At 48.8% G+C, this 26,095-nt stretch overlaps 1 protein-coding gene across 2 annotated transcripts in view; it reads left to right on the forward strand.

Moving 5' to 3' along the window:
• exoc6b (exocyst complex component 6B) overlaps window positions 1-26,095 on the forward strand; it is a 151,838-nt gene that overhangs the window by 73,051 nt on the left and 52,692 nt on the right. The window contains exons 10-19 of one of the 2 annotated variants that reach the window (XM_088919819.1): window positions 546-592; window positions 2,952-3,072; window positions 5,548-5,619; window positions 6,971-7,068; window positions 7,507-7,612; window positions 9,068-9,177; window positions 17,274-17,385; window positions 18,685-18,819; window positions 20,054-20,233; window positions 22,869-22,898. In XM_088919819.1, coding sequence (XP_088775945.1) covers window positions 546-592; window positions 2,952-3,072; window positions 5,548-5,619; window positions 6,971-7,068; window positions 7,507-7,612; window positions 9,068-9,177; window positions 17,274-17,385; window positions 18,685-18,819; window positions 20,054-20,233; window positions 22,869-22,898 — 1,011 coding nt within the window. The remainder of the gene's footprint in view (window positions 1-545; window positions 593-2,951; window positions 3,073-5,547; window positions 5,620-6,970; window positions 7,069-7,506; window positions 7,613-9,067; window positions 9,178-17,273; window positions 17,386-18,684; window positions 18,820-20,053; window positions 20,234-22,868; window positions 22,899-26,095) is intronic. The other variant, XM_088919820.1, reaches the window with a different exon arrangement.

The raw sequence follows: 26,095 nt of genomic DNA on the forward strand, positions 1-26,095 counted from the left end.
ACTCTGCAGAGCCACAAGACGGGTCTCCTCTCCATCTCTGCTCACAGTTCTGCGCTGTCTAGGTTTCGAGGTCGTTCCTGGTGATGTCTCTCTGTAATGTGCCCCTGATCCCTGTGACAGGCAGGTGGGAAAGACGTACCTGCACTGCATGCCTAGTCTAAAAGAGTTAGCTGTGGTCAGCGAGCAATGTAAATTCACACTTTTGCAGGGATTTTCTGCTCCGTTTTACCATGTTGTTCCTTGCTTTCCCTCGACCTTCCTACGACTGGCCATGTTTTCACTTGGCTTTGCTGGAATGGAGAAGGGTTGTGCCAACATTTGCTGTGGTATTCAATTCTTAAGGGCTCTGCAGCAGTATTCTCAAAATTATTTCTGTCATAAATCCTTTGTTTAAAAGTGTAGGAAACACAGTGAAGGTGGTGTAATGTCTAATGACAGTGTGACCAAAGCAAGGTAAAAGTGCAGATTTGCCTGGTGTGCTGCAGGCGGGCTCTGCAGCCTGACGTGTGACCTGCTGCTGAGGTTTGCTCTGTGTGTGTTTGCAGCACGAGACACTGGGAGGCTACAGGAGATACTTCAATCAGATCGTGGGGTAAGTGACTGTTCCTGGTCTGATCCTTTCAGCTCACAGGGCTCCGTCATCAGCTGAGTGACAGACGGGCTGGGCTCGTGTCGAGGAGACGGGTGGGCCTGCGTGGCTGTGGCACAGGTTTGCCACGTTGTGGGGTTCACAGATCGGCACCCCAAAATAAAAGCCACAAAGTGATAAAGTTCACCCAGATGTGAAAATGGCCTACGGGAATGATATGACTTATATCTTGATTTATAAACAACACACATTTGTTAATTGAAGAAACATGCTTTTCTGAAGGAAAGTGTCTGGATTTTTATTCATTTCCAGGGCAATTTCTTAGTCATATAGACAACAGTTCTCTGCTGTGTGTTTTACTGAGGGCTGTGTTATTCCACAGGGGGCTTCCAGGTGTGATGTGCAGAGACACAAGGACAGTATTTCAAAAGAAAACACTTGTTACATAATATTGTAAACTTCAACTTATGCTTAAGGATAGTAAATATCCATCCATCTGTTTTCTAACTGCTTAATCTGATACAGGGTCGAAGGTGAGCTGGACCTGGAGCCTAAGGATAGTACGTATTTCAGAAAAAAAGGTTGATGGCAACTACGAATACTTATGATTAAATTAAATTAAATTCCTAATCCTAAATACCAAGATTAAATACCCCTGTCCACACAGACCCTGCGCAGGTACCCCGCTGCACCGGACCTCTGGTCGGGCTCCACATCAGTGATTTCATTACAGCTTGTAAACCAGCAGCTGTGTTTCCGAGACAGCGCCTCCAGCTGGTCACACTCCCCCGCGAGCGTTTAGAGGTGCTGGAGCAGTTCTGAATTAATGTTGGGGTTACAGGCGAGCCTTTCGGGGTCTGTATGTGGGCCCTTAGGCTTTGTGGCTCGTTCACCTGCTTAATTACATTGATCACTTCTTAGGTGTGTTTGCGAGCCAGCTGAAAGAGAGCAGCAGCAGAGCGCTGTGTCTGCCCTGCTCTGCTCTGCTCAGAGAAAACGGCTGGGGTCAGAGTGAGAGTCAGCTGGCCCATCACCTTTATCTGGATGTCACTGGTCACGACTCTCCTTGTAGGAGTAGAGACGCTGGCTGTATTCTTTCAGAGAGAGAGTCTAGTGGCGTGCTCCGGGGTGAAGTGTCACTGTGAGAATGCTGCTGGCAGTCGGAGCCCGGTTCAGACCCAATAGACGGGGGGGAATTTCCTAGGACAGGGCAAGCTCATATCCGTTGATCACAGTTTCAGCCTGGTTTCAGCCAGAGGGAGGCCCTGGCTGTGCAGGCCGAGCTGCGCCGCGTCCGTGGGGACTGCTGGGATGAGGACTTGGTGAATTTACGTTTCGAGATGCGAGGGCTGTTTACTCCTCACCTCTCCGGGAGGAATATTTCCGCGTCTGGGTCGAGGGTAAGCGTTCCGCAAACAGCCCTGGATCCCTGGCGTTCCAGCTTGGGATTCCTCCCGCTGGCCGGAATGTTTTGCTTTCCTGCAGTCCCGCGGCCCCAGCTTCCTCTGACTCTCGTCAGCACTGCCTGGCCAAGGCAGGTGGCGCGGGCCGCCGGGCGTGCTGCTCGCTGAGGACCTGCCTCCCGCGAGGCGCTGTGGTCAGTGCTGGAGCTGGCTGACCGGAGGGTCCGTCCGCCGGTAGCCTTTCGGTTTGCCGCGTCTCCGCCAGGAGTTTTGCGTTACAGCGGCTCGCTTGATTGCCCCAGTTTTCCAGCGGAGCCTGCACGGCCCTGTTCTGTGGGTTTGACAATACACTCCTGACCCAGCCGGCCCCGAGTGGAGCTGCTCGCTCAAGAACTATTATTTAGTGCTTTTTACACCAGGGGAGTGCGGAGTTCCGTGATCCTGCAGCTGTTGCTGGCATCTATAAACCAAGTGCTGGAAAATAAGCTTCAACATTGAACCAGTTAAACAAACAATTATCTCAGTGTATTTGAAAAATACACAAAGCAGAGAAACCCTTGGCAAGCGAGAGCCAGAGCTGTTGCAGTGCAGGACTAGGGCACTTCAGCTTTTGCCCTGCAGGTGGTGCTGTTGTGGGTGTTGATGCTGCGGTAGCTGAGGCACTACACCATAGTTCCCAGTTCTCTCATCTACTGGTTTGCACTCCAGCCCAGCTTAATTACCTAATTGAAGCCTTAAATGAACTGCAAGGTTGCTTGACTGGAATGCTGAAGACTTTATTGTACTTATGACACGTAACGGTTAAAAGGAGGCCTCTGAGCTCTGACGCAGAGAAAGCCGGTTATTAAATCGGTCACGGGCTCAGCGTGGCGCTCCGGGAGCAGGGACCCAGGCTGGCAGAAGAGGGCCTGGCCCTCGCCCTGCCCGCTGGCCTGACTGGCGCTCTCTCCCTGTGACAGGTTTTTCGTGGTGGAGGACCACATCTTGCACACGACCCGGGGCCTGGTGAACCGGGCGTACGTGGACGAGCTGTGGGACTTGGCTCTCTCCAAAACCATCGCGGCGCTGAGGACACATTCGGTGAGCGGACACGCAGCGCCACACCTGCAGGGCATCCTTTCAGCCAGGCACCCTGAACTGCCCTCCTCCGGCGGGGCATGAGTCCCGAGGGCAGAGGCGGGTGCCCGGTGCGAGTGGAGGAGCCTGTGTCCAGTCCCGGCTGCGCGGGCTCCTGCCTCTCCTTCATGCGAGTGTGTGAGTTGGGAACAGGGCATAGGAGCACAGCTCCATTACCAGCAGCCATATCACTCTGCAGCTCACAGCTGGAGCTCAGCAGGTGTGAGCCTGGCCAGTACCTGGATGGGAGACCTCCTGGGAAAAACTAAGGTTGCTGCTGGAAGAGGTGTTAGTGGGACCAGCAGGGGGTGCACACACTGCGGTCCATGTGGGTCCTAATGCCCCAGTATAGTGACGGGGACACTATAGTGTAAACAGGCGCCATCCTTCGGATTAGAAGTAACACTGAGGTCCTGACTCTCTGTGGTCATTAAAAATCCCAGGGCGTTTCTCGAAAAGAGTAGGGGTGTAACCCTGGCGTCCTGGCCAAATTTCCCATTGGCCCTTACCAATCATGGCCTCCTAATAATCCCCCTCTATGAACTGGCTTCATTACTCTGCTCTCCTCCCCACTGAGAGCTGGTGTGTGGGGAGCGTTCTGGCGCACTATGGCTGCCGTCGCATCATCCAGGTGGGGCTGCACACTGGTGGTGGTGGAGGGGGATCCCCATTACCTGTAAAGCACTTTGAGTGGAGTGTCCAGAAAAGCGCTATGTAAGTGCAAGCAATCATAATAATGATAATTAATTATAAGATGGTGATATTTCAATCATTTGGGCTTGCAAAGCCAGTGTGTCCACTAATCTGACCCCCTGCTAGCTAGCCCGCATTATTTTAGCCATTTGTGTAAAGATATCTTACTAGTTTCTTATTATTTCTTGGATTTACCTACACACTTAACAGAACATTTCCTTGATTATTACTTTTTAATACTCACTAGTTTTCTTTGATTTGATAAGAATGGAACAGCTCTAATTTTATTGAAGTGCTCACTATATGCATTTGTATATCAATGTCCATATACAAATGGTATATATGTTAAGTCCAGTTAAAGCTTGGGCTTCCAGTGCAAGCTGCGGCGCTTGTCTTGTAGACTGGAGATGATCACCTCCCATCCCTGCCAGCTGCGGCTCTGAATATTACTTTGACCCTTGACCCAGGCTTAGGTGCTGGTCATCTTGTGTCTGTGATGGTACGAATGAGCATTTCAGCACCTCTGCTCTTTCATCTGGCGCTCCTCCTCGAATCAGGTGTGTCTGAAATCCACTGCTGCTGTGCAGATGCTGGAAGAGAAGAAAGCAATTTGAACGATTTGAGCCGCTTTCCAAGACTCTGGGGCAGGAGTCACTGACAATAACATCACAACGATGTGGAGAACGTGCAAGAAGGAACGTGGAAGTGAATTAAAAACACCTTGAAACTGCAAATACGGACCAGGCTGACTTAAGAAATGCACTGCCAGTGAACCAGACTCGTCCGCCTGTGAGAAAAGGGGATGTGAAGATCACACGTTGCTTCTCTGCGTTTGCTTGGTTTTTAACAAAAGCAAAATATAACCCACACACCCTTAAGAGAGTGCAGGTGAAACCATCCCAAACTGCCCTTGTGGTTTATATACTGTGTGTGTGTATACAGTACATCCATCCATTTTCTGACTGCTTAATTCAGCACAGGGTTGCAGGGAATCCGGAGCCTGTCCCAGCAAGCAACAGGCACTAGGCAGGACACACCCTGGACAGGACGTCAGGCTATTACAGGACATGCGCAGACGCAAACACACACACTCACACCAGGGCCAGTTTCCTCAGAAACCAGTTAACTTACCAGCCTGTCTTTGGGCAGTGTGAGCCACTGGAGGAAACCCACACGAGTGTGGGGAGAACATACAAACTCCACGCAGACAGCACCCCACGTCCGGAATTGAACCCAGGGCCCCAGTCCCCAGCGAGACAGCCATGCTAACCACTGCGCCACTGTGTCTCCGCATGCATACAATTATGTTCAAGCTTTGCAATACCCTAGTAAGACCTCATTTAGGACACTGTGTTCAGTTTTGGTCACCATACTATAAAAAGTTTATTATAGCCTTAGAGTTCAGAGAAGAGTAACAGAAATGATTCATTGTCTCATGGGATTGTCATAGAGACAGACACGTTCTTTCTCGATTCTGAGAATAATTCGCTACTGGCAACCAAATAGCTTGCTTGGATTTGTAACAGTTCTTACAGTATGAGCGTAGTCTAGTGTAGAACAGTGCGGGACAGGACTTTTGAAGTGAGATTTGTATATAGAAGCCTACTTGTATGTGTACATGAACGAGGGGTGCCGGTAATACACATGGGGTGTGTGTCAGGCTGGGATCTCTGCCGAGTGCTGGCTGTGCATCCTGCTGTGCGGTGCTGGTCAGTGTGTTTGACTGTGTTGTGTTTGTGATTCCAGTCTTATTGCACTGATCCCAACCTGGTCCTGGATCTGAAGAACCTCATCGTGCTCTTCGCTGACACGCTGCAGGTGAGACCGCCAGAGCCGAGCCCCCTGCTGCAGGGGCCAGGCAAGCAGGCTTCCCTTCCCCTGGCATCAGTATGGATGGCTGTTTACCCAGCAGAGGGGTAATATCGTGATCAGCGAATTCCTCCTTCCAGGCAGACGTAACAGGTTATGCCAGTGTCTCGTCTTATTGTGTCACAGTGCCCCTTCTTTCAGCTCTCCTTCGGCCTTTTCCCACTAATAGGAGGACGTTCTGGTGCCTCCTGTTCCCCATAGCTTCTGTCGCTTCCTTCCACTTGTCTGATACAGACCAGCCTCTGTCTGCTCGCCTTCCCAGTCTTCCTCTCGTGCCTTGTCTCTTCTCGGCATGAGCGATCTCCGGTCTGCACCCAGTCTCATCTCTCTCTCCCCTTCCTCAGCCCTTCTGCAGCCATAAAAACGTTCCCTCCCTCAGTGCCGGGACTCTTGTCATATCTGTTGCCTCTCCAGCCGCTGTGCTCCCGGTTCTGACCTCTCTGGACTGGGATCCCTTTGTGTTTCCCTTAAAAGTCGACCCCAGGTCCCCGGCTTCCATCTGCTTGAAACCCCTCCCGTCCTCCGCTGCCGGCTTTCTCTGCTCTGCTCACCCTTCACCCCTGCTGCACGGCTGGCTTGTGTCTGCCTGTGCTCTGGGGCTGCAGCACACGTCTGATACCGGACACAGTGGACGCCACAGGGAAGTGCATTTAAATCTGACAGCAGGAGGCACGTCTTCACGCAGAGCCGTGGGAGAATGGAGCACGCTGTCCAGCCGTGTTGCTGGAACCGATACCTTGGTGTCTTTTACGAAACAGCTGGATGAGATCCTGACATCAGTTAACTGCTAACTCCCAAAGGGCCCAGATGTTCTGATCGGCCTGGTCTTGTCTGTAACCGTTCTTGTCTGTCACTTCTGAATTATGTTAAATTTATGGTTCAGTTCATGTGCCTCAACAGGCTGTAGACCTGCTAAGAAATGACGTCAAGATGCAGACGCTGTAAACATGTTGTTTACTGTGTGCTGTTCTGTTCTAGTTTGTTCTTGTGCGTCCGGACTGTGAGTAACTCTTGTATTGTATTGTATGTATTGTACTATTATTATATAATTCGTTACACTGTGGCTGTGTTGTGTGTGTTAAGCTGCTGTTGCACTGCAATTTCCCTCACGGGATCAATAAAGTATCTATCTATCTATCTTTAATGTCTGTTGCCTGTGGGCGGGGGAAGTGACCATCTGAGTGAGGCTGGTTTTCAGTGTAAGGGAAGGCTGTAGCGTGTGTGTTGTGGGAAGGAAGTGATCTGTGACTCCGGGTTCGAAATGTAAAAGACTAAACGCTACATGTGCGTTTGTGCCCAGGGCTACGGCTTCCTGGTCAACCAGCTTTTTGACATGCTGCTGGAGATCCGGGACCAGTACAGCGAGATCCTGCTCAAGAAGTGGAACCAGGTCTTCAGGTGAGCGGATCAGGAGGCCGGTGTACCAGGCCAGCGCTGCCGAATACCCAGGGCTGTGGGGAAGGAGGCCTGCGGCCTGGAGCAGTGTCAGAGCAGGAACTGTTTCTGCCATCATGTTCTTTATAGTTAATTCATCCCACAGCACTGTTGTTATTTCTTGCACTCCGTAGAGCTCTCCCTGTCTCACTGTTAGCGCAACAGGTCAGTACAAAAATTAAACTGCTGTCAGTATTTTCCCCCGGCTATAACTGTGAAGGGTTCTTTAAACCCAGTGATCACTTTCAGCAGTATTCGTGTCAGACGTGTCAGAGCTCAAACTTCTTTCAATATTCCTTGTTATTCTTGGATTGATTCCTTTTTTGCTGCAAATGAGATGTACCTTTCTTACCATGCTGTAGCTACAACAATTCTTTCTTTTGTCCTGCTTGTATCCGACAGGGAAATCCTGGACCAGGATAACTACAGCCCAATCCCCGTGTCCAGCGAGGAGGAGTACAGGCGCATCGTGGGACAGTTCCCTTTCCAGGACCCTGAGCTGGAGAAGGTGGGCAGCTGTCTGGATACAGTTCCCATAGATGTCTAGTAACCCATGGATAGCATCCTTGTATATTTAACACTTTAACATTTTATAGAATTTTGCAACCTATCTCCATGTGCCCTTCTGCTTTTGTTAGAGTTACTCTCATATTGAGCCGTATAAATGTGCCGTAGGATGGGAGTGGCGGTGCAGTTTTCCAAATACGAATTCCTGGGATACCTTCTTCCGAAAGGCTTATGGAAAGAGTCTTGGGATATCGGGATATTGGAATATCATATAATATCGATCCAGAGTGGCATGTAGGACAGAGATTCTGTTTTTTGAAGATTTGCTGAACGAGGCAGTGGTGACAAGATGATTTAACCTGTGGAATATTATGCCATGGTGAGGATCAAGAAAGAAAAAGACATCACTGTGCCTCACTATTCAAGACAGAAGCGGTTCGTGCCTTCTGTATGCTGGAGCCCACACACTGTGTCTCACTCTCTGGCGCAATCACACTCAGAAGCTTCTAACCCGGAGATGGCATGGCCTACTCATGAGGAAGGCCAGATCACAATAACCTGCACACAGTCCCCTGTCTAGTGAGAGAACCGCGGAGGCCCAGTGCTCAGCAGCATTCATGTCCTCAGCACTGGAGCCAGGTGCACCCTAGTGAAGATTTAAGGTTTTGTGTCGACCACCCTGATGGACGTTGACCAGTGTGGTGTGCTCATGCAGACGTCCAAGTGTGTAGGCTGACTGCCAGGCACTACAGTGATCAAGTCCTGGGACCTCACTTGCTCTGAGCCTCTTGTGGGCTCATCCTGATGTGACAGCATTCCAGCAGGACAAGACACATCCTCTCGCTGCTCATGTGTCAACAGCTTCCTTGTGAGATCAGAAAGGGGCTGTTGTGCAGCAGATAACCTCCTCACTAGACTTGAGCCCCACTGAACGTCTGTGGGATGAGCTGGGGTGACATGTAGTGACGTGGTATCTAGGGCTCAGAGCCCAGCGAACAGGCTCATGACCAGGGTCTATAGCCTGATCAGGACAAAATCCCACATGACAGCATCTGCAGCCCAGGGTAAAGCAGGAGCAGATTGTGCTGCTGCCAGCAGTGGAGACACATGCTGCTGTAAATCATAGTAGACTCCCTGTCAATCAAACCAGCTAGTGCCAAATATGAATCAATATCATGAGTTCATGAATATCAAGAATGTTATCATTTCCTTGTAATAACTTTGTTATAGTTTTGTTATAGTTATTAGTGCACATGGTTTTCCTCTGATGCTCAAGTGCTGCCCTGCTGGTCGCCCCTTGTCCTTAGAGCTGAGGTCCCGGGTCTGACGGGATCAGGCTGTGGGGTGGCAGCCCAGCTGTCGGTGCTGTGTCCCAGCCTGTGTGGCACCACGTTGCTCTTCCTCCAGAGCCTGCTTGACGTCCTGCAGCACTTTGATTGTCCCGTCTGTCTTACAGCTGCCCTTCCCAAAGAAGCTCCCCTTCTCTGCGTTTGTGCCCAAGGTGTACAGCCAGCTGAAGGAGTTCATCTATGCCTGCCTGAAGTTCTCTGAGGATCTGCACCTCAGGTAGGCACTGGGGTTCATAGATACATAAACTAACTGAAATGAGACTTGATTGAAGACTTTGCTGTTGGGATAAAATGATTTAAAACGCTTAAAATTAGTTGTACCACTCGTGTTGAGTTATTCTTCTCTCTCGCACGCTAATGTTTCCCCTGTGGCTACACTCTTTACTACCAGAAGCACATGGCTACTCAACCAAGCACAGTCACTCTGCTGGTCACCTGACTACTAATGAGGTCAAAGACTTCCCAGGGGCTCTTGGGAAATGTAGTGTCCTCCAAACACAATAAAACTGGGGTTTTTGTAGATTGCAAATGTTGTTGCAGTATGCCATTAATACTGTGAAACTGAAAACAGTTGTGTTTTCCTTAGTTATTAAAAATAACTATGTGTCCTGCCTGGCTTGTTAATCACACCATTCAGCTGAAACTACATTAAGGTCTATTGTTTTGTGTAAGGTAATGGTAAGATAACTTGGTTTTCCTTTGAAGGATATCCAGGTTTAAGGAACAAGGTTAAACAGAAGATTAAGGCACTTTCCGCAAGAACACTGAAAGAATATGCCTTCTGCTGTACCACACGCTAGGAGACAAGCTGCACTGGAGGAGTTCAACAGGGAATGGGTGCCTCCTTATTCTTACTAATGAGGAATTAGAATCATGATCAGGTGTCCTTCAAGCACCCTGCTTGAAAGATCAGCAGTCAAGGTGAAAGAAAGTGCTTCGAGAGCTACTGCAGACAGGACATGGTGTGATCATGCACCAGCACACCCTGAAATAGATGCAGAAGCTATCATACCACAAGGCAACTGCGACCATTTCTGTGGAGAGCACCCACACAGCATTATGAACTCGCCCTTTGAGGTGAATGCAGTTGTTTTAAGGCCATGAAGATGGCTGCCGACATTATTTCTCTGCATTATTTATTTGCAAGCCTGGAGTCTCTGTGAAATCTGAGGTACCTGACTGGTGAAGTCCTTCCACATTCTTAAAGGCTCCCTCTTTTGCGCCTCCTCTGTTTCTGTGTGCTGACTGCAGCCTGAAGCCCTGGAGCCCTGCTCTGCACCCCTCACTGCTGGCAGAGAGCTGTAGGAACTCTCGCTTCATACAGAGAGCTTGGCTGTCAGAATGACCTGGAGGTGTTTAAGTGCGCTGCTTTCACTTAGGACAAAGGTCATTCCTGCAGGTCAGGGGTCATGTGTTTGGTTCCTTACCCTGAATTGCAGACTAAAAATTTTAAACATGATGACTTCTTTATTTAGTGAAAAAATGTGAGAGCATCCATATGTATGTATTTTATATTTGGTTTGTATTTTGTATTGTAAATATTTTGAAATGACAAGTTTTATTCAGCTCCATAAATAAATAGCCCATATTAATATTAGTCCAGGGCCGTTTCTCTTTGACCAGAGCTACAGGTCTGTGGAGTCCTGCTCTCTCCATCCGGAGCAGAGGATTGCCAGCAGGGCCTGAAATTGGCAGGAATGCACTTCCCTGTAACAGGATAGGGGCTAACCTAGCCTTCGAAATTATGGGCTATTACCATCATTAAGGTTGGGACCATTTGGTGCGAAATCATCGGCAAAGACCTCTTTTCTTTTTTTTTTGCTTCCACAACGCAGTAACAGTATAGCACGGCATTTAAAAGCTATTGAGTTTCACACACAGCGGGGAAAAAAAAAGAAAAGTAATTTTTCTACCCTGTTCAGGACATTATAAAGGACTCAGTGTTGGGAAACGTCTGTCAGCCAGCCTGCGGTTTCATCGGAGCTCCTGTGAATGTCGGGACAGGGTGAGGCTCGGCTCAGGCGAGTGACAGGTTGAATTAGCCGTGTCTCCAGGCGGCAGGCAGCCCTGAGGGACAGGGTCACCTGGTCAATGGCAGGAAGTGTGCAGGGTCAGTGCTGCCGTCTGGGTGGAGGAACAGACTTTTCAGACTGTTCTCCTCCTCATCGTGACCTCTGTGTTATTCACAAGAGCTCCGATTCAGACCTTTAGAAAAGGAGTTATTTCTGCCTTTTCACCGTTGTGGGACGAGCACCCTTTTGCTCTCAGGGAATTCTGCACATTCTTTCTGGAGTTGAACAGCGAAAGAGAAGGGAAGTCCAGGTTCCTCGGCTCTTCAGACACACGAACAAGAGAGTCGAATGGCAGGGGGCTGTGTTGCAGACCTCATCTGGTCGGACAGGAGAGTGGCAGGCTTTGTTTCCGAGATGAAACGTCTGCTGCTCAAGCTTGCTGTCGGTTCGGTGTGGGAGGTATATGCTGTGAAGGAAGCGGTTGCATTAACGCCAGGTCTGTCTTTAAAGTTTGAAAGAAATCATACACATTAGAGAACTTCTTCCTCTGTATTTCTCCTCGGACTGAAAGAAACACATCCCTCTGCTTGTTGGCTATCCTCGGACCGTTTGTGTGACTTTCTGATTCCTCTTCTTCTTTGTAAAGGTTTCAGGCTTCCCTATATGGAGTGTGATCATTGGTCTGTTTAGCTGTTCTTCTTTCTAATAAACTGGCAGGAGCTGTTAAGGAGCTCATTATTGTTAAGGATCCCATAACTTATAAGATACGCCCATGTGACTGGTCAAAGTAGCTTTGTGGTGCTATTAATGGCGGAACAGCTATCCATTGCTGTCAGTCTTGGTCTTTGGTCTTTATATACAGTACGTCAGGCTGTATCAGAAGAAGTTCTGCTTTCATGCATTGAGAAATGGCCTTAGCTAATGAATTTATATATATATATTATATATATTATGTGTATGCATACAGAGAGGCCTCAGACACCAAGAGATGAGTACTGGAACCAAGGGCATTGTGTTGTATGTTGATTTGTTCAGTGGAATATTGAGGGTGTATCATTGAATAAAGTTTAATGCATTCATTCAAGTACCACCTTCAGTAAGGTCATGGTAGATGTCGCTTTTCCACATACTTCCACACTTCATCACCATGTCTCAGATTCTTAAGGTCAGATCCCAGTCCAGCTCCTGGCTGCACAGTGTGTGCCGGGCAGGTGGTTCTCTCTGCATGCCAAGGCAGGGCTGGAGGAGCTACTTCCATCTGTAATGCCATAAACACACACGTGCACCTGTCACAACGCAGAACCCAGCCCACTCTACTGCAACCAGTACAGCTCATGTCTGTGACACTCAAAGCTTTGCACAAAGCCAGCAGTGTTTAAGCTAGCTCAGATAAGTTATTTCCCTCACCTTTCTTATTTATTGAAACACACTCCTTTGTGTATTTGAATGTGTGTGTTAGTGTCCTGCAGGTGTATGCACAACAGAGGAAACTGTACACTGTGGCATTATTTTCTTATAAACTGTAATGTTACAATACTCTACCCTGCCTGCATGGTTGAAGTTAGCGCTTCTGCATTGCAGTTTGGGTCTTGGGTTCGATTCCAGCCTGTGATTGTGCACAATCCCTCTCATGTTCGCTTGGGTGCGCTGGCGTCCTGCCCAGGTCTTGCCTTGCACCCAGTCCTTCCGAGGTCCCCACCCTCCCTGGGATTGCACGTGCACGATGATTGCACATGCACATTTAAGAGAGTGGACAAGCTTTTATTTTCTTTGCTCCCTGTTTCTTTAAGAGAGGTACCCTGTCCATTCCTCAGGTTTTCTTTTGAAACATTTTGATATGATGATTATTACCAGGGAAGAAAAATTAATAAACAGTTTATTAGTTCAAACTGAGTTCTTAAATCAACGATTGACACTACTAATAAAAGTCAGTGCTGGTAAGAGAGGGTTTTGGCCGGTGTTATGCCAGTGAATTCTTTAGGACGGCACAAGCAATTTCCCGATAGCATGTCTCACTAGGAAACTGTCAATGTCTTTTTATTTCTTCACTTTTTTCATTCATGGGTTAGTCATATGTAATGAAAAGTAACCCCCTGTGATTCTTTAACACTGCCTTCACTGCTGAGTAATGACAGGCACTTTGAGCTGGTCGCAGTATCGGAAAGCCCTGCTCAATTAATTACTCTCCTTCCTCTGGCCCTCTTCCAGGCATCCTCTACCTCTGGATTGTTGAATTCAGGGGTTCGCAGTCCTGGTCCTGGACCCCCACACCTGGTGGTTTCCATTACAGCCGAGCTTTGTGGTTAAATAAATCTGTAACTGGACTGATAGCTGCTTGCCCAGAACCTCTGCAATTTCTTTTATTTCTGTTATAAGGCTGGAGTTTTTAAGTTATGTGGAAGAAGCAATTGTTAAAAGGTAACCTCCTACATGTTTAAGACCTGAAAGCAATTGAAGAGCTCAAATTGACCCTACAGTTAGGTCCATTAGGGGCTCAGGTGGAACAGAAACCAGCGGGATTGGGAACCCCTGTTCTGACCCAGCGGCGGGTTCAGATCAGGGTGTGATTTCTATTTTGGACACAGTGGTTCTGGCTGTACAACCATTCAGTGCAGTTGTAAAAATGCACTATTTGATTCAATTCAATTTATTTTATATAGCGCCTTTCACAACAAGGTTGCCCCAAGGCGCTTAACAATACAATTGACGATACATTTTGTGAATACAGAACAGAAGACCAGAAGACAACGGAGGAGAGGAACCAAAAACTCCTTAGAAAGGAGAGAAAAAACCTCTAGGGGTCCAAGGTCGACTGGTTGCCCAACCCCTTTGGGTGTGCTAACATTATACTGTATAATAGGCACGAGACAGCCATATACTTCTAACTGTGTTTTCTGCCCTAGTCCTGGAGTACACCTGCGTCAGCTGGTTTTCCTTCCTGTTGAACTAAAAATAGAAATGTGCCAGATTCCACTTTTCCACTCCAGAATGAAATGTGCTTTTCAGTTCTTCACACATGGAGGTCAAATGCAGGTCTTTTTAGGAGCTGACTGAGACACTGCAATCTCATCTTCAGTCTGATTCTGCAAGCAATTCTTTCGGATCAGGACTTAATGAAGCTGCTGAGATGCCGACGTCCCAGGAATCCTTCCAGCTCACTGGTGCTCCTCAGCCTTTTATCGTGACTCCGAAGATGATGTCCGTCCCGAGGCCAGCAGACTGTGTGCTGCAGCCTTTTATCCCTCTCCGCACCGGAGGAAGGCTTCTCCTCTGAACAGCTGTGGTCTCTGTGGTCTCTGTGGTCTCGGAGATCTCAGATATCTCGGCGGTCTCGGAATTCTCGGCGGACAGGTCTGGAGAGGCGGGGTCAGACTCGGAGAGGTGAAGGAATTCCGCCTGTTCCTGTGGTCCGTGGCGGCACCTCAGGAGCCGAGCAGGATTCCAGCACTTTCGCTCCATTTCGGGATGAAAACTGAGCTGCACTCTCTCCGCGGACCAGCCTGTGAATCAAGCTGCGGGGTCTCGAGTCTGAAGCCAGTGCCATATCAGCTCACTCATTCCTACTGACTTTAGTGCAGATATTTCACTATTGACCTCTTTTCTTCTAAATGAGAAAAGGTGCCGTTTCTTCAGTTTATTGTATGCTTGGTCTTTAGGGTTACATTAGGTATTTTAAGGTAAGCATAGCATGGATTGTCATGCCCTGTTCTTAAGCTGATGAGAATTTTGAAGGCGGAAAGAGTTTTGTTCTTGGAGAAGAAATGCTCTCAACTCTGAATTCACTCTCCTTGACCTGAGGAAAGTGGCCACTGTTGCTGTGGAATCTGTCTCTTAACAGAAGCTAGGACTGACTAAAATAAATAGTGAAGGTTAAAGCTCAATCATTTTTTCCCTTTTATAATGTGTTTCTTCTTGTGAGATCATGTAGAATGTTGTTCCTGGAATTCCTGTTTGGTGTTGAGTGCGGTGTCATTAATCATGCAGACACACACGTTCCCTCCCTATGAGCAAGGGCACCATCCTTCTGGAACATCTCCTTAAAGCTAGGAAGTGTAGTGGTGAGGCACTCTGATGGCGTGTAAAGTAACGGAGTCTCATGAATGGTGTAACATCAGCTTGCTTCCCCCTCAACTGTGAAAGGTTTTTCTGGTAAAATCATGAAGGAGGACTCAAAATAAAGCAAAACTGTCACACAAGGCAATCCTAAGCCCACATCTCTCCACTTCCAGAACTCACTGAAACCCATGCTGAGCGTCTGAGCGATGCACTGTGCTCTCTTGAGGTGGCCTGACAAGATTTCTGTGGCCCCAGAAATCCTCGCGGAACACGGGCAGCTGTCGTGCGCAGGAGCCCCTTGCTGGCTGTGTGTGAGCTTGTCGGGGCCTCTCCCAGGGCTGTTCAGGGATCAGCAAACAGTCAATAGTGGCACAAGAGCCCGTTTCCTCCCTGTGAGTGCGGAGCAGCTCTCTCACGCGTTCGCTGTGGCCCAGCCGTCCGCGGTCCGGGATGCTGCTGCTGTCCCAGAGGCCCGGCTGTGCCCCTCTCCGGTGATGGTGTGTTTCAGGAGGGGGAATGCCGGGGACTGGAGGAGCAGTCTCGCAGCCTGGTCTGTAAGAGGAGCTCCCCCACACGCCTGCTGTCTTGGCCTTCAGAAGCCTGGAAATCATGGCGATGCTGGGGCAGCAGTGTGGTGGTCTCAGCCCCAGGCTGCCAGCTCCCGCTGATATATCCCCGCTGTGCAGTGATAGGAAACCTGGACCTTTCTCACACCACGCCAAAGCATCCCATCCTCCTCCTGGATGTCAGGCATCAGGACCGAGTCTTCCCCCCTTATTTGGGGTCTCTCACGTGTGTTCCATCTAGCTCCTTGTTCCGTTTTCAGCTCTGATTGTTTTGGCAGGCTATCTGCTCCACAAAGTCTGGCTTCTTTGACAAGACTTCTCTGAGCTGTTTGGAAGGAAGCGAATAAAGGGAAATTGAGTTTCGTGTTGAAACCCATCCCAGGGTCTGCTGGAGAAACTTCACACTGTGAGACGAGCTTGTCTATACCTGGAGCTCCCAGCCTCCTTTCCTTCTGGTCCATGATATAAGAAGAAGAACAAGAACCATCTTATTTAAGAGCTGTCTGACTGTAATTAGCTGGGAACATGGCAAAGGAAATTAATTCTTCTGGAAATGAAAATGGCACACATCCACAGCAGCGCTCTCTTGCACTCTATTTTGCCTGTAAGCAGTCTTGGAGGGCTGAGACTGACTGCAGTGACTTAGCTTGCCCTGCTCATTTTGCTGGAATGTGTAAACTACTAGTTTGGCTTTTCAGCATCTCAGTATTCCCTCATTGTCTCACAGCTGCCAAGTCATCTGACTGTCTTCGTGGAATTCTAGGAAGTCAAATTCCAAAATTCTTGTTTGGCACCTTGTCCAAAGAAAGACAAGCAATTTAGTAATTTTGAAGGAATGAATTTATAACCCAAGAATCGGCAAAATCTTCTTTATTTCTTGAAAAAACATCTTTGCAGAACTTTTCAGAGCCCACTCTGTCTTTACTTTGGGAGTGTCAGTAACTGGCATCTCCAGTGAAGTTCCTTACAAGAAGATACAAGAGGGTTTTTTGTTTCTAATGCTGTTCTCCTTTGGAGTAGCTTGCTGGCTTGGCACAGTTCAGAACGCAGTGGGGGAACAGCGCTACATAGTTTAATGCTGCAAATTACAGAGGAATGGACAGAAGTGGTTGGGTCTTTGCATTTAGGCAGCTATTAAGTCGTTCATCAGCATGTCCTGACAACTTCTGGTTGACTTGTCTTTGTGAAAATGTAAAAAAAAAATATCATTCTGAAACATGATTTCTGCGTTTATTCTGATGAGTAGTTTAAGCTGTTTTGTTCAACACTTTCAATTACACTTAATAAAAAAAATCTGTATAACACCCTCACAAATGCTATGCCACTCCAGAATTGGAAAACGTTAAATAAATCACTGCCAGCTTTATCACATTCTCTTTTATAAGCAAATTCAAATGTAGAATTATGTATAAAGCAGAAGTGTAAATAATAAAGCTCTGGTGATTCTTGATTTCATTGAGATTTAATATCATTGTCTTAACTGAGCAGTGCTGTGAGCCATCACAAACACTTGTGTGAGTGTAATGTCATTTACAAAACTGCTGCATGTTGTTGTGTTGTGGAGTGTTAATGGCGGAGTTACGGTGGCGTTATTTAGCCTCCTTCAAAGAAAAGTGCTGCAGCTCCTTTTTGACCAGTTTCGGACAGGCTAGCCCAGGCTGACTGCTGTCTCTGTTCAGCTCCACAGAAGTGGATGACATGATCCACAAGTCCACCAACCTGCTGCTGAGCCGGACGCTGAGCCACTGTCTGCAGTACGCCATCAAGAAGAAGAACGTGGGCCTGACGGAGGTAAGCAGGTGGCGGGGCTCGGTGAATCACAATCTCCTGCCTGTGTGGTCGCTCCTCAAGCACCAGTCCGGGAACTCGAGAAGGTCAGCGATCGCAGCCTTGCAAAGGATGTCAATTTGAACTTGAGAAGCTTTATTCCATGCTGAAAAGATAAGAAAAGAAACAAGCTTTTCGGCTGTGGAGCCCTCTTCAGGTGTCAGACGAAATCCTTTAGGAGTGATATTATAATGACAGCACCTGTAGAGGAATAGGGGGTGTTTAGAAGGCCTGGTCTTGGAACAGATCGCTGTGAAGAGACGGAATGCTGGTTTGGTGAGAGAGGGGGGCAAGTGGCCCAGGGAGGAGGAGAAGGAACGACGAAGAGATCTAGAGAAAGATTTAGCGGAAGGCATAGTGGGTTGCAGCAGAAGTGAACTGAAATAGAAGGCTCCACAGCCGAAACGTTGTGTTTCTTTTCTTGTCTTTTCCGCATGGAATAAACCTCTACTTGTTCCTTTGCAGCCTGCGCATCATGAAGTAAGCTCCCTACTCGAACTAAATTTGAACGAATCGAGCAAGTTATTGATTGACTTAAGTCTCGGCCAGGTGAAAACCTGGTGATTCCCATGCGTGGAGGTTCCAGGGCTTTTTAATCCATATTGAATCAGAGCTCTACTGATATCGAAATGCTGAGGGAAACCTGGAAGCATGCACGCCACTCGAAGGAAAACCAATGAGACGCCTGGCTGACCTGCTAATCACAAACGGGGCTCAGTGTCTGATGTACAGGACCTTGTGACATAGCGCCAAGCTGTGTGGTATCGAGCACAATGCAGCATAATTCTGAAAGCCAGTGAGTCAAGGGGAAATGAAGGAGTCACGGGCATTATTGTCCTTTCGACCTGAGGCTTCCTGTTATGGGTAGTGATAATGCTGAGCTGTTGTGTTGTTGTCAGCCACACTGCCGGATCCGTTCGCACGCCTGCTCTCCGAGCTGCGCTGTGCACTGCAATTTGTCCATATTGACTGGCTGTGCCTCTGAAGTGGGTGTGAAATGGGCCAGTCCGAGCTCTTAGCAGGCAGATCTGCCGTATGTTGATAGACACCTCTAACCCTTCTCCTGTCTCATTGTCCAGTAAGTCTAGTCTTGGCAGTCCACTGTGGACAGGACTTTTAAGTGCAGTCGATATAAAGATGGTCATCATAGCTCAATGCTTGTGGTCAGCATAATCATTACTGAGACAGTTGATGGTGTGTGTGTCCCGTGATAATTACGTCAGTGTTGAGGGGTCTGTGTTTTCACTCTCTGTTCTTTACCAGCTGGTCCAGATCATTATAAACACCACTCACCTGGAGCAGTCCTGCCACTTCCTGGAGGAGTTCATCTCCAACATCACCAATGTGCCACCTGACACCGTCAATGCCACCAGGCTCTATGCCACCTCCACCTTTAAGGTAGGCAGAACTTGGCACAGCCTGGCACTGTTCTCCAGCTGCTGCCTGCCACTGCCGAAATGGGCATCGCTCAGCAACCACAACTACTAACAACCCTCTTTGCACAAATAATAAGATTTGTTGTAGTGGTAATATGATTCAGTTTAGTGTGATTCTCCTGTTTTATCACGGGTTGGGTAGCTCTCAGCTTGCTGTACGTGTTGTTAAGTGTGAAGAATGGATGTTATATAAACCCCAGCTGCTCCGCCCCCCTGCCTTCCTGCGCCCTCGCGTCTCTTCCCTGATCCTGCTGCTCGTTTTCTCTTATTCCTCTTCCCTCCTCTCTGTCATCTCCTGCTTCCCCCCGCCCACTGCCTCTTTCCTTCGTCTCTTCAGTCCTGGCCTCCCCCGCCTCCTTCCTCTCCTCCTCCTCTCCCGCGCTCTCTTCCTGCCTCCTTCCTCTCCTCCTCCTCCTCTCCCGTGCTCTCTTCCTGCCTCCTTCCTCTCCCGTGCTCTCTTCCTGCCTCTTTCCTCTCCTCCTCCTCCTCTCCCGTGCTCTCTTCCTGCCTCCTTCCTCTCCTCCTCCTCTCCCGTGCTCTCTTCCTGCCTCCTTCCTCTCCTCCTCCTCTCCCGTGCTCTCTTCCTGCCTCCTTCCTCTCCTCCTCCTCTCCCGCGCTCTCTTCCTGCCTCCTTCCTCTCCTCCTCCTCCTCTCCCGCGCTCTCTTCCTGCCTCCTTCCTCTCCTCCTCCTCCTCTCCCGTGCTCTCTTCCTGCCTCCTTCCTCTCCTCCTCCTCCTCTCCCGTGCTCTCTTCCTGCCTCCTTCCTCTCCTCCTCCTCCTCTCCCGTGCTCTCTTCCTGCCTCCTTCCTCTCCCGTGCTCTCTTCCTGCCTCCTTCCTCTCCTCCTCCTCCTCTCCCGTGCTCTCTTCCTGCCTCCTTCCTCTCCTCCTCCTCCTCTCCCGTACCCTCTTCCTGCCTCCTTCCTCTCCTCCTCCTCTCCTGTGCTCTCTTCCTGCCTCCTTCCTCTCCTCCTCCTCCTCTCCCGTGCTCTCTTCCTGCCTCCTTCCTCTCCTCCTCCTCCTCTCCCGTACCCTCTTCCTGCCTCCTTCCTCTCCTCTTCCTCTCCCGTACCCTCTTCCTGCCTCCTTCCTCTCCTCCTCCTCCTCTCCCGTGCTCTCTTCCTGCCTCCTTCCTCTCCTCCTCCTCCTCTCCCGTGCTCTCTTCCTGCCTCCTCACCCTCTCTCCTCCTCTCTGCAGGACGCGCGGCACACGGCGGAGGAGGAGATCTACACCAACCTCAACCAGAAGATCGACCAGTTCTTGCAGCTGGCTGACTATGACTGGATGGCGCCGGCGGGCGGCGGGAAGGCCAGCGACTACCTGAGCGACCTCATTGCCTTCCTGTGCAGCACCTTTGCAGTCTTCACACACCTGCCTGTGAGTGCCACACCCCCCACCCTGCCAGGGGTCCTCCACTCCTGCCAGAGGGCCAGTGGGGCAGCAGAGGAGCAGAGGGGCAGTGGGCCAGTGGGGTTCTGTCAGCAGCTGCCACTGTAGATCAAGAATCTCATACTGGGTAGATGAGAAATGGACTAAAAGACTCGGAGCAGACAGTGGCAATATTAAACTTTATTTCATATAACACTTTTAAAAGTTGCTTCTCAAAGCACTTTAGAGTAAGGACAAAAGCACACAATGAGAGGAGACAGCACAGAATGACATTGCAGTGTTTGGAAGGGTTTGGAATACAGCAGGAAAGGAATGAGGCAGACACAGAACCAGGCTGAATACGAGTGAAGACACTGACATTTTAAATCGCTCTAAATTGAATTGGTCCATGAGAAAAGAAGAGCAAAAAGCAGAGTGAGACAATGGTTACAGAGCCAGTCCAGCTTGTTTGATATCTGACTGTAAGTGACCTGCAGATGTTAAGGAATGCACTTTAACACGATGGCAGGGCTCTTGTGTGTTACCCACAAGCCTTAGTGCAAAGAAGTGACTTCTTTCTTTCAGTAGGTAATGGGGTCCCATGATGCCAGTTAATGAGTAGCACCCATGTGCGTTTGTCTTGCGCTGATTCTACAGAGCAGGTGGTAGGGTCTCTTTGTTCTCCAGCCAGTTTCTCAGAGCCGTGGTTACCCTGTCCTCTTTAAATCACAGACAGTGTTCGCTTACACTATAGTGTTCCTACACAGAACCATTGTTATAACACTTGTACTGTTTGTGGACTACCGCAGGCCCTGACACCTGCGTCAGTATCTCGTATCTGGACCGTCAGCCTTGCAGGGCCCAGATCCGCTTCTCCTGCGCTTTCCTGTTGCTCCAGGCCATTGCTCAGAAGTCAGCCCGGAGGTCTGATGACCCCTGGCTCACCCCTCACCGTGGGGTTAGTCTGACCACTGAGACCATGAACTCGTGGATACAGCTCTGTTTATCTGCCAGTGGAAGTGCACTCGGTCATTACTCAACATAAACAGAAAGGAAAAGTTCCAGCTCTTTGAGGCCAACTGCAGCCTCGCGCTGATCACAGGAGACAGTGTCACCCTGGTGAAGCAGGACATGACCTCCCTTTAACCTCAGCAGAGGCACTTTACTGAAACAAAAGCTTCCGTAAATACAATGTGCTTTTAATCGGTTCGAGAGCAGCCAAGCACTGAAAGCTTTTTCTGACCTAGTCTGTACTCCTAAAATCCTTTGGACGCTATGACCACCGAAAGGACACAGAAGGAGAGGTCAGGCCTTTTGCAGGTGAAATCTCCTAGAACAGGAAAACAATCAACAGGCAGTAACTGAATTCCAACTACAGTGGTGTGCAACAGAAATCATAAACTCCCTCAAACCGGGGGCTCCAAACTGTCTCCATTATAGCACACTGCCAGTCTCCGAGTCCAGGAACACGCTTCTCTCTGATCCCTGGAAGACAGGCAGATGTGCTAATACTTTCAGATGCCTTCGAGGACACATTCAAACACCCAGGAAGAACCATTCAATTAGTTTCTGGTCCTCCACTTCACTGCAGAATGCCATAAACTAACTTGTTACCACAGCGATATGGATGTTTATTACAAGGAATAAGATGAATAAAATATTTCCTACTTCCTAATTTAAACACTGAATTTCACAGTTTGATTACTTTGGTGGCTCAGAAATATAACAAAATGTGTGATAGTGAAGAATAGGATTTTGGCAAAGTATACATTTTGGTATATGGTGCTGGAATGTTAACTGTCTATAATTGATTGGCCACTAACTGAGAACCTTCCTCAATCTGCAGTTTTAAAGATAGATCCAGCGATTTCAGAGGCCTCTTTACTCTTGGTGATCACATCTTGGGTTAGAACAGAGACTCCCTCCAAACGCACATTAAATACAACCGTAAGGATGACAGAGCCCCTGTGTTTCTGTATCGTGTTCCTCCTCGAGGTGCAGGGGCGGGAAGAGACCCGAGGGGCGCAGCGTGACGAGATCCGGTCTGGGTCCGAGTCCCTTTCAGCAGGAGCTACTGGTGTCTCACTTACTCATTACAATATCATATTTCTATGCACATGCTAACTACAGCAGTTTGGTATAGTTTGATTATTGTTTCATACTAGAATTTAGAAGTAAGATTACACTTTCAGAAGCGATACCCTTATTCTTCAGCAGTGACCAGCAATTTGAACAGCGAGGAGCTAAGTTGTCTGTGTTCCTCCCAGGCTTGCCCTGGGCAGTCAGGTCTAAATCAGGTGTAGGGGTGCTCATCTCCAACCTAAGAACATCCAGATTGAGCTTAAGACGCTTTTACGTGTCTGTGTTTATGAGCAATGCAGTTGACTTTGGAAGACCTGTGTTTTTGGCAGAGCAGCGCGTCAGTCTTACCCAGGTGCTGCTCGACTATGAGAATGTTGGTTGGAAGCCACAGTGCAGGCTGGGTGACGGAGGTCAGATCAGAAGTTGCAGTGTTGAGTGCTGGCAGTCAGGCTGTTGGCTACACAGTGGCTCGTGGGGATCTTTGTGCTCACTCAAGTGTGGCTGCAGTGCTAGCTGGGTGTAGGAGCAGACTCTGACCCTGCTCTGTTGCCCTCTCCTGTAGGGAGCAGTGATTGAACATGCCACCATGCCGGTGAGTAATGCGTGTGCATGGCGTGAGATTGCCGTGTGCTCTAGACGCCGTTGTGCCCTGTGGACTCAAGTGCTCCTTCAGCATGCTGGGAAGGGGGTGTGGCCTGGATGGACGTATGGCCTTGGTCTGTCTGCTGAGGGTCTGTGCGATTATTAGCATTTAAACAGCTGTAGAAGCACAAAGTCTTACGCCAAGCTTTGACAGCTAGCAAGAAAATCTAACACGCATGCAGAACAGGAGCAAATAGAGAATAACCTACTTTCTAAAAAATAAATAACCTTATATAATCATATTTCATATATGTAACTTTGAAAGCATGTTGCAGTAAATGTATGATGTATGTCTTTTGTTGTGTTTACAGGAAAAACAAAAATATCTTAGTTCTCTTACATCAACTAAGTAGAACATCTGTAAAAAAAACTGTTTAGATCTCTATACTGTAGCATCCACAATATCTGAATGATCTGGGGATTCTGATGACGGAGAGGAAATATGAGACAAAAGCTCATATTCTGTGGAATATATAGTACATGGAAGATCAGAGTTGAGTGTTTGATACATATATGTCTCGATAATGAGAACCCAAGTCCAGGAACCCGTGTGTGGATTTGAAACTGAATTGAACTTCTAACAGAAACAGTTGTGGCCAGTAATTCAGGTGCCTGAAGTTTAAATAACAAATTGAACCTAAAATATTGACCTCAGCTTAAGTGTTCTTCAACTGGCTAACAGGTTAGCTCTGCTGTGCGTGTCATTACTTATCTCAGGTTTACACACTGTGGTGAGAGAGTTGTGGGAATACCTGGTACCCTGGCTTCTTTCAGGAAACTGCTGGCTGAGATCCCTGGATCAAGTCACTGCTAACTGCCAGCCGTCCGGATGGGTTGGACAGCCTCAGGTGTGATGTTCTTATACCCCAGCAGACTGTGCTGGTGGGAATCTGGCTGTGCGCTGTCGCGGTTGGCCATGCCTGTGAGACCCCCGTGGCTCTCGACAGTGAAAACCAGAGAAGAAGCACACTTGCTGCCCCCACTCCCACGCTCCTCAGCGCCAGTGAACGCCCCTGCCCCCCTCTGCAGCCATGCCCTCCTCCCCTGCACAGGCTAATGGATGTTTATTTTCACAGCCGTTCGGGGTTGAGTACTTTTTAACGAGCGCTTTGATGACCGCTTCCTTAATTAATGAGGCCGGTGCTGCCTGTCTCCTCCCCGGCCGCGGCTCTCTGCATCCCTGGGGCTGATTGCTGCCATGCCTCGCCCTGAGCCTCTCGCACAAGCGCAGTCTGGACGTGTAAATAAAATTAGACCCTTTCACGCTTGATTTCCCCCTCCTGATTGACTGGAGGCTGTGTGGTTTGATGAAAGGTGGCTGGCGGGGAGGGGGGAGGGGCAGTTGCCCCCGAGGCTAGAGCTGGGCGGCTGAGAGGGGCGAGTGACCCAGACGCTGGAGAGAGAGAGGTCCCCCCGCGTTACAGACGAGAGGAGGCCGGTCTGCCCATCTGGCTAGTCGACCTGTGGTTCTCCTCCAGCCGTTTCTTGAAAGAAGCCATGGTATGGGCTTCAACAGCATGGCTGGGTAGCTTGTTCCAGCCTCCCACTTCCCTGTGCGTAAAGAAGTGCAAGATTGTAGCTGTCCCTGTGTTTCTGCTGCCTTTTCCCCAGTGAAGAATCCTTCCAAGGGCTCAGAGCAAGCTGCTACCAGTCAGGCGATCGGTGATGTGTCCTGTCCTTATCCACAGAGCCTGCTCTACTGGTGCTGGTCCAGTATGGATACAGTCTTGTCCCACCCCCACCAGAGGTGCTAGAGCCTGATCTCTGCCTTTAGCTCATGGTTGTCACGGCTGGTGTGGTGTGTATGTCCCGCTCATCTTCTCCCCAGATGGCATCAGGGCCCAGCACCGTTACTTGTCAGGTGTTGAAAAGTAGGTTCTTTTATAATCAGTTTGGCTCTGCATTTTTTAAATTAGTTATGTTCTGTTGCTCCTAATGAAGTTGGTTTTCTATTTGGCTAACTTGATCTATACGGCCGGTCGTGTTTCTTGGCATGAAAGTAATTTGAGACTTGTCTCCGCCAGCTGTCTGGGGGAGGTCCAGTATGTGCTGGTGAGGGCTTGGATGGGGGGGTGGTCACGGTGGGGTGGCTCTAGATGCCTGGTAGAGGTTGGTCCAGGAATTTGTCAATGAAAGCTTTGGGTTTTCTGCCCTGTGTAAATAGGACTAAAATAGTTATTTTAAGATATTAATTTTATTTTAAGTTTATGTTCTTCTCTGTACTATTTGTTTCTGTGCAGAGTTCTACCTTTTTGTCAGTAGTGTTCCCAGTCGTTTTGTCTGTGATGATATGAAAGCCGGCGGTTTCGGGGGTGGTGTTGACACAGAGCTGGACAGGGAGGTCAGCATGAGAGACGGGGCTCTCTCCGTGTGGCTGATCAAGCTCACGTGTTGCTCTTTAAACATATTTTGGTGTATCACTGTCTTTTTATTTTTCTGTGCTGAAATGAGCCCTGTTCTTCTGACGGTTGTGCATGGAAGCTGTGATGTTAGCTTAGATTGATTAGTTGCTGTTTAAAAGTGACTAATTTGAGGTTTCACCAGGTTTTTTCAATATTTATTTTCTAAATTGTTTTCAACCTTGCGCTGCTCAGATGGTCAGGTGCTTCATGCAGGGAGATGGCCAGAGTTCTGTAGCCTGCCAAAACACAATAAGGACTCAACATGTGAAAAAGGTCAGCCTGCCCCGCTGAAGATGCGTGACGGGACAGGCAAAAAGAAAAAGAAAGAAGAAAAATGACAGCCTTACGCGGGTACAGTCCCCTCCGGGACTGCCGGTGAAACGATCGTCCCCTTCCAGGGCGGCCCTGCTCGTCCCTTCGGGGTGTCCAGTGTGCTTTTAAAGAGCCCTCACAGCTGGGACTAGTCAGGCCGGGGGTGGCCCCACGCTGGACACGCCCCGGGTAATGCCACAGTATGAGGAAGAATTGGCTCATACAGACACCTTCTGTGTGTATTTTTCTGTCCATCATGCCATTCATGTAGTCAAGCTGTGTAGAGGGAGATACTGAGAGGTTTTCATCTTCTCTGTACTACCTATTAATTTATCCATTTGTTTATCTATTACATATTGTTGGGATTTCATGCCCTTCATGTGATTTTATGTGACGTTTTATGTTTTGCTTGTGTGTTTTGTAATTTTATGGG

Source organism: Atractosteus spatula, chromosome 1 (assembly GCF_055471065.1).
Source record: "Atractosteus spatula isolate fAtrSpa1 chromosome 1, fAtrSpa1.hap1, whole genome shotgun sequence".
In the NCBI taxonomy this organism is placed as follows: Eukaryota; Metazoa; Chordata; class Actinopteri; order Semionotiformes; family Lepisosteidae; genus Atractosteus; species Atractosteus spatula.